This window comes from Megascapheus bottae, chromosome 16 (genome assembly GCF_031878675.1).
Source record: "Megascapheus bottae isolate mThoBot1 chromosome 16, mThoBot2.hap1, whole genome shotgun sequence".
Classification (NCBI taxonomy): Eukaryota; Metazoa; Chordata; class Mammalia; order Rodentia; family Geomyidae; genus Megascapheus; species Megascapheus bottae.
In genome coordinates this window covers 6,393,329-6,411,190 of record NC_143524.1, presented here as the reverse complement: position 1 = coordinate 6,411,190, position 17,862 = coordinate 6,393,329, and the positions used below count along the sequence as shown (strand labels likewise).

At 45.3% G+C, this 17,862-nt stretch overlaps 1 protein-coding gene across 1 annotated transcript; it reads right to left on the bottom strand.

The window, feature by feature from the left end:
• Positions 1 to 5,586: 5,586 nt before the first annotated feature.
• On the bottom strand, positions 5,587 to 17,844 carry Hnrnpul2 (heterogeneous nuclear ribonucleoprotein U like 2). Its single transcript, XM_090347509.1, has 14 exons — positions 17,013 to 17,844; positions 15,115 to 15,250; positions 14,740 to 14,816; positions 14,052 to 14,191; positions 13,465 to 13,555; positions 13,263 to 13,375; positions 12,595 to 12,858; positions 12,315 to 12,437; positions 11,562 to 11,690; positions 10,598 to 10,766; positions 7,312 to 7,512; positions 6,284 to 6,357; positions 5,917 to 6,024; positions 5,587 to 5,791 (listed from the first exon to the last, which is right to left on the bottom strand). Exons 1-14 carry the CDS (start codon positions 17,545 to 17,547, stop codon positions 5,711 to 5,713), a joined length of 2,241 nt encoding a protein of 746 aa, XP_090203635.1. The 5' UTR covers positions 17,548 to 17,844; the 3' UTR covers positions 5,587 to 5,710.
• Positions 17,845 to 17,862: the final 18 nt, after the last annotated feature.

Below are 17,862 nucleotides of genomic sequence, written 5' to 3'. Positions count from 1 at the left end.
CCTTGGACTTTCTCAAGGCTAGAGCTCTACCACTTGAGCCTCAGCACCATTTCCGGCTTTTTTTCTATGTATGTGGTACCAAGGAATCGAACCCGGGTCTTCATGCATGCTAGGCAAGCACTTTAACCACTAGGCCAAACTCCCAGACCAAGTTCACTTTTTCTTACACCTGTAATTCTAGCTACTCAGGAGGCTTAAAGCTGGGGATCACAGTTCAAAAAATTCACCAGAAAACCAGGAGTGGCGCTTTGGCTCAAGTGGTAGGGCACTAGCCTTGAGTCTGAAGAGTTCAGAAACAGCTCCCAGGCCCAGAGTTCAAGCCTTAAGACTACCCCCCCCCCCAAAAAAAAATGAGGGGTGGATATTGATTTTCCATTCTGATTAGGACTGGAGGGAGTGTTAACCTGTAGTTGAGTTCTTGCCTAGCATTTATTTGTAAGACCCTTTGGCCCAAACCCCAGCATGGTTAAGAGATAGCCTAGGTTTTTCATTCTTCTCCTCTATGATTGGTAGTGGTTATGGGTTTGAATTTAGAGCCTTGCATAAATCACGTCTACAACTCTCATTTCACCACTGACTTTCTCCTGTAATTCCCAGTATTCAGAAGGCAGGAAGATTATGAGTTTTTTTCCAGCCTGGTTGCAGGGGAGAGGGGAAAAGAGAGGGAGAAGAAACCCTGTCTCAAAAAGCAAAAGTCCTCAGGCCTGTAATCCTGGCTACTCAGAAGATCAGGAAGATCAGAGGAAATGAGAAGCCAGACCAGGCAGGAAAAAGCCTGGAAGTAGTGGCTGAGAATGTGGATTAGTGGCACATGCTTGACTAGCATGCATGAAACCCTGCATCCAATTCCTCAGTACCACATAAACTGAAAAAGCGCTAGAAGTGGCGTTGTGGCTCAAGTTGTAGAGTGCTAGCTTTGAGCAAAAAATTGCTCATGGACAGTGCCCAGGCCTTGAGTTCAACCTCTAGGACCGGCAAAACAAAAACAAAAAAATACCTGAAAGTGGGGGTGTAGCTCAGCTGCCGTATCAGCCTTGAACATAAAAGCTAAGAGATGGTGAGCCCCCAGGTCCAGCACACACAAATTAAGAAATCAGAAAGTCTTGCTAGGCGCTGGTGGCTCATGCCAGTAATCTTAACTAACTCTGATGATTGTGGTTTGAAGTCAGCCTAAGCAGGTAAGTCCAAAACTTCAATTAGCCAGAAGGGAGGGGCGGGGCGGCGGGGAGGGGGCGGGGGGAGGCAGGACTGGAGGCATGGAAGAGAGTGTGGCGTGCCATCAATGAGCAAATGAAGCTAAGGGAAAGCACAATGTCTGGCTTGTGCACGTGTGCATGTGCAGTGACATACACACAAAACAGCATTTTGTTATGAAGTGGGATTTCAAGTCTCACACTTGATGGCTTGTAACTGCCATCCTCAGATCTCAGCTTCCTGAGTCACTGCTAACAGGCTACTTTTACTTTTATTTTCAGTGTCATGTCCCTGACCCTTTCATTTTCTCTTTTTTTGGGGGGGAAGGTCATGGAGCCTGAACTTCTTTAGCTCCAGGCTACCACCCTACCCCTTGGGCCTGGGCACTGTCCCTGAGGTAATAAGCTCTAGGCTACCGCCCTACCCCTTGAGCTACAGCGCCACTTCCGATTTTTTAGTGGTTATTTGGAGATAAGAATCTGTAGGAGTAGCCAGAGTAGCTAGGAATACAGGCCGGGGCACAGTGCCAAGCTACAGCTTCACTTCCAGCTTTTCTGGTGATAAATTGGAAATAAGTCTCAGGAACATTCTTTCAGGGCTTGTGAGCTGTGATTCCTCTGATTTTAGCCTCCTGAGTGAAAGTCATGAATTTTATTTTATTTTTTTGCCAGTCCTGGGCTTAAACTCAGGGCCTGGGCACTGTCCCTGAACCTTTTTTTTTTTTTTTTTTTTGCCAGTCTTGGGCTTGAGCTCAGGGCCTGACCACTGTCCTTGGACTTTCTCAAGGTTAGAGCTCTACCACTTCCGTCTTTTTTCTATGTATGTGGTACCGAGGAATCGAACCTGGGTCTTCATGCATGCTAGGCAAGCACTTTAACCACTAGGCCAAACTCCCGGCCCTGTCCCTGAACCTTTTGCTCAAGGTTAAAATTCTACCACTTGAGCCCCTGTGCCACATGTTTTTTTTCTGTTTATGTGGTACTTGAGGAATCTAACCCAGGGCTTCATGCATGCTAGACAAGCACTCTACCACTAAGACACATTCCCAGCTAAAGTCATGTTTTTTTACTCTTTGGTCAACTGTAGGGCTTCAACTCTGGGCCTGGACACTGTTCCTGAGCTTGTCAGTTCAAGGCTGCCACCCACTGTGCCATTTCTGGTTTTCTGGTGGTTATTTGGAGATAAGAGTCTCACAGACTTTTATGCCCTGGCTAGCTTTTAACTGTGATCCTCAGATCTCAGCCTTCTGAGATTGTTGCAAGCGCAGTGGCCTCACACCTGTAATCTTAGCTACTCAGGAAGCTGGTATCTGAGGATCCTGGTTCAAAGCCAGGCCCGGCACTAAAGTCATTGAAGTCCGTGAGACTCTTATCTCCAAAATTAACCACCAGAAAACTGAAGTGGTGCTGTGGCTCAAGGGGTAGGGTAGTAGCCTTGAGCTGAAGGGCTCAGGGACAATGCCCAGGGGCCAAGCCCAGAGTTTAAGTCCCACCACTGACTAAAAATAAATAAAATCCTAGCAATGAGAGGAAGGCTATCCTTGGTTGTACCTGGTATAACCTGAGAAATGATTATATTAAACAAATGGAACCAGATGCCAGTGGCTCATGTCTATAATCCTAGCTACTCAAGAAGGTTAAAATCTGATCACCATTCAAAGCTATCAAGGACGAAAAGTCTGTAAGACTATTTCCAATGAACTAGCAAAGAAGTGGAGCTGTGGCTCAAGTGACAGAATGCCAGCCTTGAGCAAAAAACCTAATTAACAGGGCCTAGGACTTCGTTTCAAGTCCCAGAATCAGAACAGTGATAATGATCAAAGGTTAAAATGGAGGTATGAACAAAAGTGCCCACGCTGAGTTTAGCCCTAGCACAGACAAAAAATAATACAAACATCTCAATAACACACTCCACCCCAGTCAATGCAGCCATAGAAAGTAGAGGGAATCCAATCCAAATGGTTATTTATTCTAAAACTGGACGCTACTGTGCCTACATTTTTTTTTTTTTTTGCCAGAATGTTGTAAGGAGAACAGGGGAGGAAAAAGTTACAGATGTAAACAATGACACAGTTACATTTTTTAAAATGGTAAACCCTTTTTACTGGCCACTTCCAAGAATGCTTTACAGGTTGTGCAAAAAACATTTACAGGCTCCATGTGGTGTTTATTTTTCTCACAAGCTTTTCCATCTACAACTACAACAGACATCTGATAAAACACTAAACAAGTCTTCTAAGGAAAACAAGGCCAGAGTTCCCTCCCATTACCATAATCCACATACATTCCCTCCCCCCATAACATTGTTTTTCCATAATAAAAACACAAGACAGAAACAAAACTCAGACATCCACTGTTGCTGCAAGCGATCTTGGGCTGAACACATAAGGATACGGCAGTTAAGTTCTCTACAGCTAGAAAAACAGCTTTCAGAAAAAGATGACTTTTCTAGTGCCAAAAACAAATAGCAATTACTCTCCTAAAATGCCCCCCTCCAAATGGTATAAGCTTTGTTCCCCTGCTTGAGACCTAGCACCCCCAATCCATGTCAGAAACAAGACACAATTCAATGGACAAGTGAGCATATGTAGGGGGTAGGGAAGCCTCTGAAAATTAAATTTGCTATTATAAACATTATCTTGCCCTAAGGGAATTTCTTTGGGCTTTAGTTTTTATGTTCTTGCCCTGACATAGGAATAAAACTTTCTCAAACTCGCTTAATAATAATAAAGCTAGTGGGCTGTAGGTTCATGCCATCACTCCACTGCCACATACAAATCCATTTTGGCACCTACACCAAGTAGGTACTAAGAGAAAACAAAACATCATTATGGGGGATTTTTCTACCAGCCCCATTCCAGCCTCAGGGATCAAAGATGCATGAGCAGAAGGTCTCAGGACGAGGGTCTATGCACCTAGAAAAGCACTGCCCAGCAGAAAGAGAAAGACGGATCCTAGCACAAAATTTTGAACGAGAACTGCACAGTTGCAGTTGAAGTGAGGCATTTTCTACTAGCACAGTCCAGGGTATTCTCTCATTAGCAAGGGCTGAAGTTCATGGAGGTTTGCCCAGTATCCTCTTGGCTGACACACTGCTGAGCAGGAAGGTGAATTACAACTGAACTGAATAATCAAAGAGCATTCCCATTTCCTACCTAGTCTTGAACTCAGCAACTAGAAACTGTTTTGTCAAGAACTAGGAGGATATTGGTACAGCTACAAAGTAAGGGATCCTAACTGAAGTCTCTTGGGGAGATGCCTCTCTAGGTTCACCCAGGAAAGCACTTCAGAAGGAATCTTGTTTCAAGAAGTTTGGTAGGGGTGCTCCTTGCATACGCACATGCATACATGTTCACACATTCCCCCAAAGTTTCAGCAGCCCCACTGAGCTGCCTCCCCCCCACCCCGCCCCCCTCTGGTATTCACTTTCTACCTGTGTATCAAAAAAACAGCAGGGCAGAGGCCCTCCCATACTGTATAAAATAGTTGCTATTCTCAGCACCTGGGCTGGGAGCCCACACCACAGGATTCCCCTATATACATGTCCTGCTGCGGCGAGCAGAGTCCTGCTGCATTTCTGTGAGCTGAAACCCTGAGAATCGTTCCTTCTCTTGCACCTAAGAGGCAGACACTCCCAATAGATGATTTTAGAGGCCTCCTGCTTCTCTTAACTCGGAAGACAGGAGACTATAAACTGGCAAATTACAATCTTCAAGCTGAGGGCTGCAATTCCCCTCTCCCCAACTTTTAAGTATTCACTAGCAGGTACATGGAGGGGCCAAGCTACGTTGCCCTGCAGTCCAGAACAGTCCATAGGCCCCCTCAGCCTGGGAATCCTATATAATAGAACCGCCCAACCAGAGTCTCTGTGCCTCAACCACACAGCATCAAGGCACAGCAAAGTGGACACTGGGACACTCTGGCCTCCCAGCCCACCAGACCAGATATCCCAAGAGGGAGAGGTCGGTAAAGAAAATACAAACGGTTAGTTGGTGCAAGTGATTGATCAGAGCCAATCGTTTATTTTCACTGTCCCATCACAGCGCTCCCCTATCCCCACTCCTGCCTGCTCCTATCTGCTATGGAGAGAGTACCCACACGCTGCTCCCCTGCCCCCCACATCACTCTCCCTTACTTGGCTGCCAGTTCAGCTGCCTTAGAATGTCAGAAGAGGTGACATTTTCAGTTCTTTTCCTGTCCAACTGCAGGGTACAGAACAGGCAGCCCTAAGGGCTGCTTTCTGCGCAAATGTTTTTTTGATTACAAATATCTAACTAGGTTTGAAATGTTTTATAGAATAAGACAATATTCTTTTCAACAAACTTTAAAAAAAATGTACAGTTTTGTTGTTTCCACCTCCCCCCTCCCCCCTGCTTACGCACCCTCCCCCCCACCGCCCCTCCCCGGCAGCTCAGCCCCACCCAGACAGCCCCTGTTTTCCTTGGTTGTGTTTTGAAGGGTGCTTGGCACCCCCAGAGATTCAGCTTCATGGCTGACAGGTGACAACAGCAGAGGCTTCACCGATACCCTTGGTAACCGTAGTAGTTCCTGTAGTATCGGTCTCTGTCCTGGGGGTGGTTGTAGTAGTAATTCTGCCACTAGAAGAAAGGGGAAACCTTATCACTTGAAGCCAGAGCTGGCTGGAAGAAGGGACAGACACTCATCCTTCTGCTCCTGACCCCCACCTTTGTTTGACCTGTCTCTATCCCAAGCAGATACTTACATCCCGATTGTATTGTCTGTAATAGTCTCTGTATCTGTTGTACTCATAATCTCGTGCATAGAATCGATCATAGTCTCCCCTGTATCGATCATAGAAATTACGGTAGCCCTGAGAAAGGAGAGAAAGGAGTAATAAACATTCACGTGTTTTCAGCAGCATGACCCAACCATTACCCCCTTCTTCAACAAGATATATCTTAGCTTCATATTACAAATCAGGGTAAATCAGGATAAATTCTTCCAGATGAAACATTAAGTGGGCAAAACCCTAAGCCCTGAGAAAACAGCCCAGACCCCTCTGCTCCCCCAAGCCAATAGGAATGGCTATCACGGCCCAGAGGGAGGAGCAGAAGGAGAGCTGCACTCACCCCTCTGTTTCCAGACTGCCCCCAGTACTGCTGCCCGTAGGCCCGGTTGTCGTAGCCTCGGCGCTGCCCGCCCACTGGAAGAGAAATGGAGAGCACGCTCAGACAGCTGGCGTGGGGTCCTGGCTCCACAACTGAGTGGAAATCAAAAAGTTGGAGCCAAAGGCAAATCTAGGGGAATAGGAGGCCTGTTTCAACCAGGCTTATACAATGTTAATTAAAGCACTGCCAGGATTTTAGAGAGTCTCAGAGGGGAGGGCAGAGGAAGAAGAGAGACACAAGAAAACCGAGCCACCTTGCTTTTCAAATTCCCCAATCCTGGAAAACATTTAAGAGGGCAAAAGGAATACATGGCAGAATTAGAAACACGAGTAAAAACTGCCATTCACAGGATCACAAACTTTCAGCCTTGGAAACAAAGTCTAATATTCCATGAGGACAGAAACCTGGAATTCTAAGTACTCGGCACATAGCTAGCAGCGCTCAAAGCCTGCTGACTTATGGTTATATACACACATACACAAACACATTCTTAAAGGCAGTGAACGCACATGGGGGGGTTTAGCTGACTAACTGTAGATGTTTAGGGGAAACAATTCCACCACTAACCTAACTTGCTTTTTAGCCACTGTCCCCCCAAGCCCACAAATTACTGAATGATGCATTCACTTTCTAATCTCTACAGCTGACTTTATCCAAAAGACAAAGCACCAAGAAAAGAATCAGATTTCACTGTACAAATCCTATCAGTACACTGGCACAGTGAAGCAGGGAGCCCATAAGTCAACAGGAAAACTAGAAAGAGAAGGTACAGCACTGCTTTCCAAGAAAATAAATATTTTTGTTGAAAAGTAACTCTTTTTTGTTGAAGGATTATGAAAGAATCAGAGTTTATAAGGGACACAGAAAGAAAGAGGATCCATCAAGAAGGCACTTCCTTTCTGTAAGTGACTTGGTTTTCCTGGGTCTCCCTGGATAATTCAGCGCAAAGAACAAACTGAGGCTGGAGGCGGCAGATCCTCAAGACTCACCATAGCCTTGGCCTCGGCTTCGGTTCTGCCGGTTACGCTTGTTCCGGTTGTTTCTGCGGTTTGTGCGCTTCTCGGAGGGGGGCAGCAGCTTCCGAGCCTCCTCCTTGTACTTAGTGACAATGGGCTGCGCTTCTTCCTTTTCTAGTTCCCCGTATGTCACCTCATCCATATAGTCGCATTTTTCAGGCAGAGAAAAATTGGCTGCAAAGGTATGAAAGAAGTTTTGTCTGGAGGCCGGGAGTTTGGCCTAGTGGTTAAAGTGCTTGCCTAGCATGCGGGAAGACCCGGGTTCGATTCCTTGGTACCACATACATACAAAAAAAACGCTGGAAGTGGTGCTGAGGCTCAACTGGTTAGAGCTCTAGCCTTGAGAAAGTCCAAGGACAGTCCTCAGGCCCTGAGCTCAAGCCCAGGACTGGCAAAAAAAAAAAAAAAAAAAAAAGGGGGCCGGGAGTTTGGCCTAGTGGTTAAAGTGCTTGCCTAGCACGCATGAAGACCCGGGTTCGATTCCTCGGTACCCCACATACATAACAAAAAGCCAGAAGTGGTACTGAGGCTCAAGTGGTAGAGCTCTAGCCTTGAGAAAGTCCAAGGACAGTGCTCAAGCCCTGAGCTCAAGCCCACGACTGGCAAAAAAAAAACAAACAAACAAAAAAAAAAGAAGTTTTGTCTGGAAAGTCCACAGATGGGTAAGAACTCATAAAAATTCTATTATAGAAAGACACTGTGTGAGTGAGTACATGTGTGGAGGGGAATGAAACGCAGGGCTGTACAAATCCAATGAGCTCCATTCCCCAGCTTGTTTTTAAATAAGACCTCTTATGTAGCCCCAGATGGACTGGGGATCCACCATGCCTGGCCCCGTGTAAGACTTTGCAAGCTCTCTATCACTTGAGCCATACCATCATTTCTGGCTTTTTGATAGTTAGAATTATAGTCACTAGCCTTGGGTACCTACCTACATAATAGTTTTGTTTTGTTTTTGCCAGTCCTGGGGCTTGAACTTAGGGCCTGGGCACTGCCCTTGGACACGTCTGCTCAAGGCTAATGCTCTGCCACTTGAATCACCGTGCTACTTCCGGGTTTTCTAAGAATTTGGTATTGAGAAATCAAATCCAGGGCTTTGTGCATGCTAGGCAAGCATTCTACCACTTCATTTTCCCCTAAATTGTAATCTCTGCAAATAGTAAATTTATGAGGTCTTAAGTGATCCATAATAAACTAACAGTTAAGTGAGTAAAGTTTCTCATTAGAAAAGAAGCAGAGAAAGAGTATAAAGTAACTGAGGAGATTTTGGTGTTGCTAGATAAGTAGTATTTCTTAGAAACTCCAGCCTACAGGCCTTTTATATTGATATAAGAAAAGAAAATAAGAGTGTAAGCTTTCTCATTTGCCACCTGTACACAACTACCCAGCATGTTTACCAGTCACTGGATTTCAAGTTCATATAGACTGCTAAATCCCAGGAAAATTAACTCCAATGGGGCACTTGTGGTTCTTGGATGAATCCAAGCAGCCTTACTTTATGAAACTATACTAAATTCCTCCTGGAGCTGGAGTATCAATTATGAACTGTCAAAGTTCACTCTGTAAAAATTTAGAGGATCTGGCTGTGTAAATGTTTCCAAGGATAGTGATTACCAGAATTTAAAGGGCCACTGGCTAAAAGAGCAGATGGCAGGCTGTCGTCTGAAGACAGTAAGAGGAAATCAGGAAGTGAAACCAAGCAAACAGCTAATACTACTTTGTGCAGACCTAGCTACAGGTTTTGGACTGCATTAACAATTTCATCAAATACCAAAAATCAAAACAAGATCATAAGACCAAGACACACTGTACTTATTAAGCAATTTGTTGAATCCTTTGTAAAACTAAAGATACTAACAAATACAATATTGAACAGGGCCCAGTGGCTCACGCCTATAATAGGAGGCTGAGATCTGAGGATCTGAGATCCCAGTGCCAGCTCGGACACTAAAGTCTGTGAGACTCCTATGTCCAATTAACAACCAGAAAACTGGAAGTGGTACTGTGACTCAACGGGTAGGGCAGTAGCCTTGAGGTGAACAGCTCAGGGACAGCGCCCAGGTCGAGTTCAAGCTCCACAACTGACTAATAACAAACAAAATAACAAAACAACATTAAGATCATTCACTATGGCAGATTCTCAGGACTCAATTTAAATTTGAATTCTAACAATCTCCCATTCCCCGTTTTCATGTAATATGAATAATCCACAAAGAAGGAACCTCATTTCATATGCTATTTCCCCATGTCTAGGGCACTACTGGCCAGACACACCACAAATCTTACTTTACTAAGTAATGCTAGGAAGCTTCTTTCTTGAGTTCTAATTGTCTTGTAATCTATTACTAATTATTATTATTTGCCAGTTCTGGGCTTGAGCTCAGGGCCTGAGCACTGTCCTTGGACTTTCTCAAGGCTAGAGCTCTACCACTTGAACCTCAGCACCACTTCCAGCTTTTATCTATGCATGTGGTACCGAGGAATCAAACCTGGGTCTTCGTGCTTGCTAGGCAAGCACTCTACCACTAGGCCAAACTCTCCGCCTATTATTGTAGCCAACATTGCCTTTTAACTCAAGTCTTCTGCATCAGCCTCCAGAGTGTGGGGATTACAGGCATGTACCATCACTCTATGCTCACCACTTTGCTTTCTTGTATCATATCCAGAATGAGTCAAGGGATCACTGCTTCTTCATCACTCTGCTCACTCATTTATTTACAACAGCTTGACTGTATTTTTTTTTTTTTACCAGTCCTGAGTCTTACTCTTGGGGACCTGGGCACTGTCCTGGAGCTTTCTCAAGACTAGCACTCTACCTCTCAGCACCACTTCCAGCTTTTTCTGTGTATGTGGTACCAACAATTGAACCCAGGGCTTTGTGTATGCTAGGCAAGCACTCTACCACTAGGCCACAATCCAGGCCCCTAAGTTATTCTTCAAATTCACACACTCATTTTTCATTGTTGTTCTTGCTGGTCATGGGACTTGAACTCTGGGCCTGGGCACTGTCCCTGAGCTCTTCAGCTCAGGCCCTACACTTGAGCCACAGTGCCATTTCCAGTTTTCTGGTAGTTAATTGAAGATAAGAGTTTCACTGACTTTTAGAGCCCAAGCTGACTTTGATACGTGAACCTCAGATCTCAGCCTACTGAGTAGCTAGGAGTACAGGTATAAGCTACTGCATTTAGACACAGGAAGTCACCGCTGGTGATAAAAGTATCCAGTAAGGTAACAGGAACTCTCACGTAATGTATCCCACCTTTCATCTCCAGCATTATAGACTCAGGAACATCATCTCCCTCCACTTCTTTTCTCAACTCCAGCCTCTTTTTCCAGTCTTCCTCATTGGGAACAACTACCACCACTTTCCGGGAGAAAGTCTTGAACAGCAATAGCTTCCGCCTTTGGCCAGAATTGTACACATTGCACTAAGAACAGGAGACATAACAGATGGTTAACAATGAAAATTGAATTCAATGTCAACTAAATTTAAGTCACCAGATTGGAAATCACACATATACAATCACCTTTATTATTTTTCCTTCCAATGCTGGGGATCAAACTCAGGGTCTTATACATGCTAGGCAAGTGCTCTATCACCGAGCTACACCTTTGTCCAACCTTTAATTTTCAAAGCTGTATACGAGAGCCAGAAGCATGGTCTCATGGTAGAGTGCTTACCTACCATGCATGAAGCCCCAGGTTTGATTTCTTGATATCATGTACACAGAAAAAAGCCAGAAGTAGTGTGGTGGCTCAGGTGGTAGAATGCTAGCCTTGAGAAAAACCCACGGATAGTGCCCAGGCCCTGAGTTCAAACCCCAGGACTGGCAAAGAAACAAAAAACAACAACAAAAAACTGTCTACAGAGCGATACTATCTCATTTTGCATAGCCCTAGAGATTAAAGAATAAGATTTCTCCAAAATTCCAAACTAAGTGGTAGATTCAAGAATCCAAATAAACTACTTTCTCTATTACCTAGATTTATATACTACTCTCAGGTAAAAAAAAAAAAAAAAAAAAAACTAATGACAAACCAACATTACAACCACCACTCACAGTCATAATTAGATAATCTGAATTGATCTTTTATTCAGCTCTCTGTACATATGTATTCAGCTTTTGATTATAACTCATTATGTCAGATGGAATGTTAGAAGAAATTCCCATTGCCTCTGGATTCTCTGCAAAACCAAGTTCTTCTGAATGTTTCAACAATACCTGATCAAGAATGAAGTTCCTCTTTGTTCGAGAAGCAATCTGGACCAGCTTACTAAGGCACTGGGAGGCTTGCTGCACTAAAAGGTCTCGGCTTTTGGGGTCCATCTCTGGTTCCACAAGTCCCTTCATCTGACAAATGTAAGGAAGTAAAGAGAAGTACAAGAGTGTTCACGGGTGATTCATGGCTACTGCTGCTGCTTCTTTAAATGCCATTTCCACCATCCATGACAAGTCATCCCCTTTCCTCAGAGCTTGCAGTAGTCATTTAGTAGTCACAGTAGTCATTTCTGTTCTCAACTTCAATACTGTCTAGATTTTACGCTTTCAGAAAGCTGACATAGCAAAGGAAAGAAATAAAGCTAAGGGGCCGGGAGTTTGGCCTAGTGGTTAAAGTGCTTGCCTAGCATGCATGAAGACCCAGGTTCGATTCCTAGGTACCACATATAGAAAAAAGCCGGAAGTGGTGCTGAGGCACAAGTGGTAGAGCTCTAGCCTTGAGAAAGTCCAAGGACAGTGCTCAGGCCCTGAGCTCAATCAAGCCCAGGACTGGCAAAAAAAAAAAAAAAAAAAGAAAGCTAAAAAACACTAAAAACATCTGAAATACTTCTCTATTAGTAGGACCTTTATTCTCAGACCCTTAAAAAAACAAAACAAAACAAAAAAACCCACTAACTCTCCATAAAGGACAGGTCACAGGAGCTTGCTAGGGTACAGAGCAAACACTCTATCTTGGTAATCCTCAGAGCAACTGACCCTCATTTGGTTGAGCACAGTCTCAGCTCCCAGGACATTGTATCTTTTCTCAGGATTTTCTTTTGCATAATTCAATGCCCACTTGGTCTTTCCAGATCCGGGTAGTCCCACCATCAGAATCACCTACAATATAATAATAATAATAATAAAATCACCATCACGTAATAAAAATGCCAATTTAAGAACCTAATTTGCATCCCAGTATGGTAATGTTTTCGCAATACACCTGGGAGGTCATACCCAGCCACGAAAGCTCATTTCTGCATTCTGTTTGGCATACCTCACACTCCTCTGTGGTCTTGGGAGGGACTGCAGTGCGCACACGCTCCTCAACAGGCACAGCATGGATGAACACAAACTCTTCTGGTGGTTGGAAGAAAGGTTCCTCCTTCTGACCAAAGTTTAATTCTACAACACAATTTTTGCAGAGGACATGGGGCAGAAGTGCCCGGTCTGCCAGAGATTCCTTGTTGATCCGGAATGCCACACCTAGATCTTCTCCATTTTTGGAGAAGGAAAGTTCTACTTCTTCAGTCTCAAAATTCTGTAAGGACAAAGACCAGAAGTACTTATGGGCTGAGTTTGATGAATATTACATCTTTTTTTTTTGCCAGTCCCGGGCTTGAACTCTGGGCCTAAACATTGTTCTTGGGCTTTCTCAAGGCCAGAGCTCTACCACTTGAGCCATACCATCACTTCCAGCTTTTTCTATATATGTGGTACCAAGAAATCGAACCCAGGTCTTCATGCACACTAAGCAAACATTCTACCACTAGGCCAAACTCCTGGCCCCTAAATCTTATTCTTTAAACTAAGATTATGGCATAACAGAAGCAATGTAAATGCTTAATGTCTGCAGTTGATGGAAAACAGTTGAATTCCTAGGGTTCTATGTCCATTTTTTTTTTTTTTTTTTGCTATTAATCTACACCTTTTAGGAACACTTACAGCAAAACAGCCAATGACATCATTCTCCCCAAAAGTCTGGCCAAATTCCTCAAACTGTCCATTCTCTGCCTTGAGTCCTCGACCATCAAAGCCATAAGAGAATTCATCTTCACCTAGTGGACAAATCAGTTACCAGTCAAAGTTCCCACACAGTAACAAAATGGTAACAGAGGGACACAGTGAAGTAACAAAGTAACTTTACCAAGTTGTGGATGGGAAAAGTCAATGGACCACCCAACTCGAAGGAGAGAAACCTCTGTGCAGCCTTCTTTCATTGGGAGGTTCTGGGATACCTAGCCAAGTCAGAAAAAAGAACTCTTTTAAGATTCTGATAGATTCAGGAGCAAACTTGTTACAAAGCAAGTTGTTTTGTCAGTCACCGAGCTTGAACTCTGGGCCTGGGCACTGTCCCTGAGCTCTTCAACTCAAGGCTACCTCCCTACCCCCTGAGCCATATCCCCACTTCCCATTTTCTAGTGGTTAATTGGAGATAAGAGTCTCATGCTCTTTAGTGCCCAGGCTGGCTCTGAACCACAATTCTCAGATCTCAACCTCCTGAGTAGCTAGGATTGTAGGCAAGAGCCAAGCCTAACTTGGCTCATTTTTTAACTGAAAATAACCACAACTCAATATCAAGAGGAACAGCTCACTGAACCTAAAGACACATGGGTAGATTTCTCTTACTCTTATTGTCAATGCCTTTTCCTAAACCTATAAATATTAATGGATAAGAGTCTATTATATAGTTTAGCGGATACATTAAATGAATAGTCTTAAAGAGCCTCTTACCTTGGCCTCAAAGCAGACTTTTCCCTTTGTTACTCCATAAGTACTCCTTGCCCCAGACCAAAGGGTGGGGAACTTCTCTGAGAAAAGTGGCTGCCCTCCATAGCGGTCTTTGCTCACTTGAAAATGGAGATCTGAGGTATCTGTGTAGAAAGAAAGATTCAACTGGTTAACAGTATGATCCCCACATTTGAAAGCTGCCCACAGAGGACAAGTATATCTAATTGTCCAGAATTGATAGAAAATTTCTTAAAATTTTCAGATCAAGAAATTTTAATCTCCAAAACCACTGTGGGTTTTTTTTTGTTGTTGCTGTTGGTCCTGGGGCTTGAACTCAGCCTGGGTGCTACTTCTCAGCTTCTTTTTGCTCAAGCTTCTTTATACCAGTTAAGCTACAGTTCCACGTCTGGCTATTCTGTTAGTCTATTGGAGGTAAGAGTCTCACAGATTTTCTTGCCCAGACTGGCTTCGACCATGATCCTCAGATCTCAGCCTCCTGAGCAACTAGGATTACAGGCATGAGCCACCAGCATCCAGCTTCTAAAATCATTTTTAGGCATCACTCCAGAGGCTGAGGAAGGAGGTCAACCTGGGCTACCCAAGGAATTCTATGACTGTCTGGGCTACATAGAAAGACTATTTCAAAACCAAACAAAAACCCCTCCAAACAATCTATCTGCCTTATACATACACGTGTCCAGGTTCACAAGAGTTTGATCCTCCTCCTCATCTTTTGCCTCTTCTTCTGGAGGTGGTGGAGACTTTGAGCTATACACAGTAGGAAAGAAAAGCAAATAGAGTGTAAAAAGGCCCTTTTCTTTGAGGGGCAGTATCTGCTTGGCATCATGTCCATTTTAAACTACCAGTGAATATCAAATCCCAGCAGACAGCTTCTTTCAACAAATAAGGTAATAGGCACTTCCATGGCATAATCATTCTAAAACTTATGCCTATAAAAACCTATTCCATTTTCAATCCACCCCTCCTTCCAGGCTAACCAGTCAATACCAGGTTTACCAAAATCAGAGCAGACACTCCCTTCAAGGAAAGGGACTGTTTCCCTCACCGGCTGTGGTAAGCCTCCTCTCGGAATTCATAGTAAGCTCGGCCATGTTCATCCTTCTCATCCCGCTGTCTCTTTACCCCCCGCCGCTCACCATCTGAGCCTGCTGGTTTTGACTTTTCACTATCTTGGTCATCTCCTACAAAAAGGAGGGAAAGAAAATCAGCAGTTTTTATACTGGAGTGTAGAACCAATAGAAACTAAAGGGGAATGTAAGTGATCTGTCTAATCAAAATGGTCAAGTTATTTTCATTTATCCACTTAACATTTTATTTCCAAAGATCATTTTCTTATCAATGGCTCCAGCCATTGGGGAGGAAGAATGTTACTGGCTAATTTGTCAAGGAGCAGATTAAAAACCGGGCAATTTTGCATTCTAAATTTATCTGCTTAAATCAGGTCAAACTTGAAGACTTTCCCACTAAAGTGATATAAAAAATATCCTGTCTTTTGGAAACCTGCACAGGTATATTTAATTCTTATCAAATTTGGACATAAGACAGGCATGTTATTTTTCTAACACTTTTCCACAACTTTATAACACAGGCATCTCTGTTTTTAAGAGTCTTCATTAAAATACGCAGCCATCCAATGGCTTTTACTTATACATTATGGTCAATGAACCTAAGCACAAGACAGCTATATTTTATCAGGAGTTTTTTTTTTTTTTTTTACCTGAAGGTTGCAAGAGCAAACCATTGTCACAAGAGACCCATAAATAATCCTGCATCTCTACTGCACATAATTTGGAGCAGAAAGGTGTTGCCATATATTTAGTAACAGTCTCTATAAGAGGAAAATGCTCATGAGTTTTCCCTAGCTTTTCCATTTTGCGACACTAATAATTTCTTTAAAGCAATCCCCCAGGGCTTCAACCTTCAGTGTTTCTTTTCTTATCTATTTGGGATACAGACAAGTAAAAGGTTATATAATACGATTTTTGTTCCAGGACATAAAACAAAAAAAAAAAACTTGTTAAGGTGCAGGTTATAAGATTATAGTAAAATAGGTTCCAACTACACCAACAGAATACTCAGTAACAAGGGAAAAAAACATTAAAGCAATCTACTTCGAAGAAAGACTTGAAGGAAGCTCCCCTTTCCCAACCTATTCTGATTGTGTTATGGACCAAACATACAATATGTTTAAAAGAACGCGGAAAGCTCACCAATTCCCTGGGACATCTCTACATACACTACCACAAGGTTCTTACTGGACCCACTGAGCCTCAATCATTCAACTCAGGAAGTCATAGCACCTACACACGGACTCGGTGGGAAAATGAAAACGTTTTACAAGTAACTATTCTAAATGCAATATTCTAATGCTTTCTCTTCTCTAGTTAACCATTAAACCCAACAAGTTCACACTAGACGCTGTCCCCTACCGATCAAGCAAGAGCAAAATCGGACGTTCAGATTTGCTCTGGCAATATACTTTTGGCAGAGCGGACTTTGCCGGACCCGGCTTATTGCTTCAGACTTTTTACAGTGAGAAAGTCAACAGTCAGATAGCCCTAAGGCCTACTCCAACTGTCAGTCTAGCGGTTCCTGTAATCACCGATTCCTCAGCACATTTTTTGGTCAGATAAGCGGTGCAAGGACCAGAAGAGAATGCTCCACAGGTAGCTCGCATACCAAACCGTTCACATCCGTGCACCCGTAGCACGGCCATCTAGCTGGGGCAGGGATCTCCCTCCTGCAAAGTGCTAGGCCACCGAGGCAGCTAGACCCCTCAGAAAGACGGGCAGAGAAAGAAAGCGATGTTCCCCCGGGGAGTCCCACCGAGCAGCGATGGGGGGCAAGAGGGAACAAGCGGTAGAACCCCGCAGTGCAGGGCAGGGTGCCGGATCATGGACGCACGAGGCAGGACCGAGCCCGGCTCCGCTGCCAGCTCCTCACCCTGCTCCTCTGCGGCCTTGTCACCCGGCGCCTCGGATCCTGGCGTCTCGTCCCCGCTCCGTTCCTCCGGCTCGTCTTCCTCCCCCTTGCCGGTGCCCTGCTCTTCGCCACCATTTACCCCACCTGACCCGGCCGTGGCCTCTGTCGGCAGGTCGGAAGTATCGGGCTCGGGCTCGGCCTCCATGGCTGACACCTCCGGGGGCTCCGGCGGCGGCTGCGCGGCCTGGTCCGAGGCCTTAGCAGGGGGTGGCTCCTCGTCCTCGTCCTCAAGCAGCGCCTCCTCGTCCTCCTCCTCCTCCTCGTCCTCCTCTTCGTCCCCGCCCGGGCCGCCGCCCGACGCGGCCACAGGCCGAGGCTCCGCCTTGCAGGCCCCGCCGGGCCCGGCCCCGCCACCACCGGCCTCGTCCTCAAGCATCTCGGCATCCAGCGCTTCCTGCAGCCTCTGCGCCAGATCCATCTTGAGGCCGCGCGAATCCAGGCCCCGCCGCTGCAGCTCTGACCGCAGCTCGGTCACTTTCAGCCGCTTCACCTCCATCGCCGCCGCCGCCTCCTCCGCCTCCCGCCGCCTCCTCCCCTGCGAACCGTCGACCGAGTCGGACCGCGCAGGCGCCGCCGCCGCCGCCACCGCCCGCCTCCGCCTCACGCGCCAGTCCTGAACCCGCGCGAGCGAGTGCACGCACGCACGCAGCGGCGAAGGCCGAGCAGTCCCCGCAGCGTCCTGTTTGGGTCGCTTTCCTCTTCCCTCCCCCTCTCGGCTCCGGGAGCCCAAAACAACGCAACGCAGCTCCGCTTTCCTTCCAGGCCCTGGGTTCCCTACCGAGGACGGGCGCGCGCAGAGGGCGACGGAGTT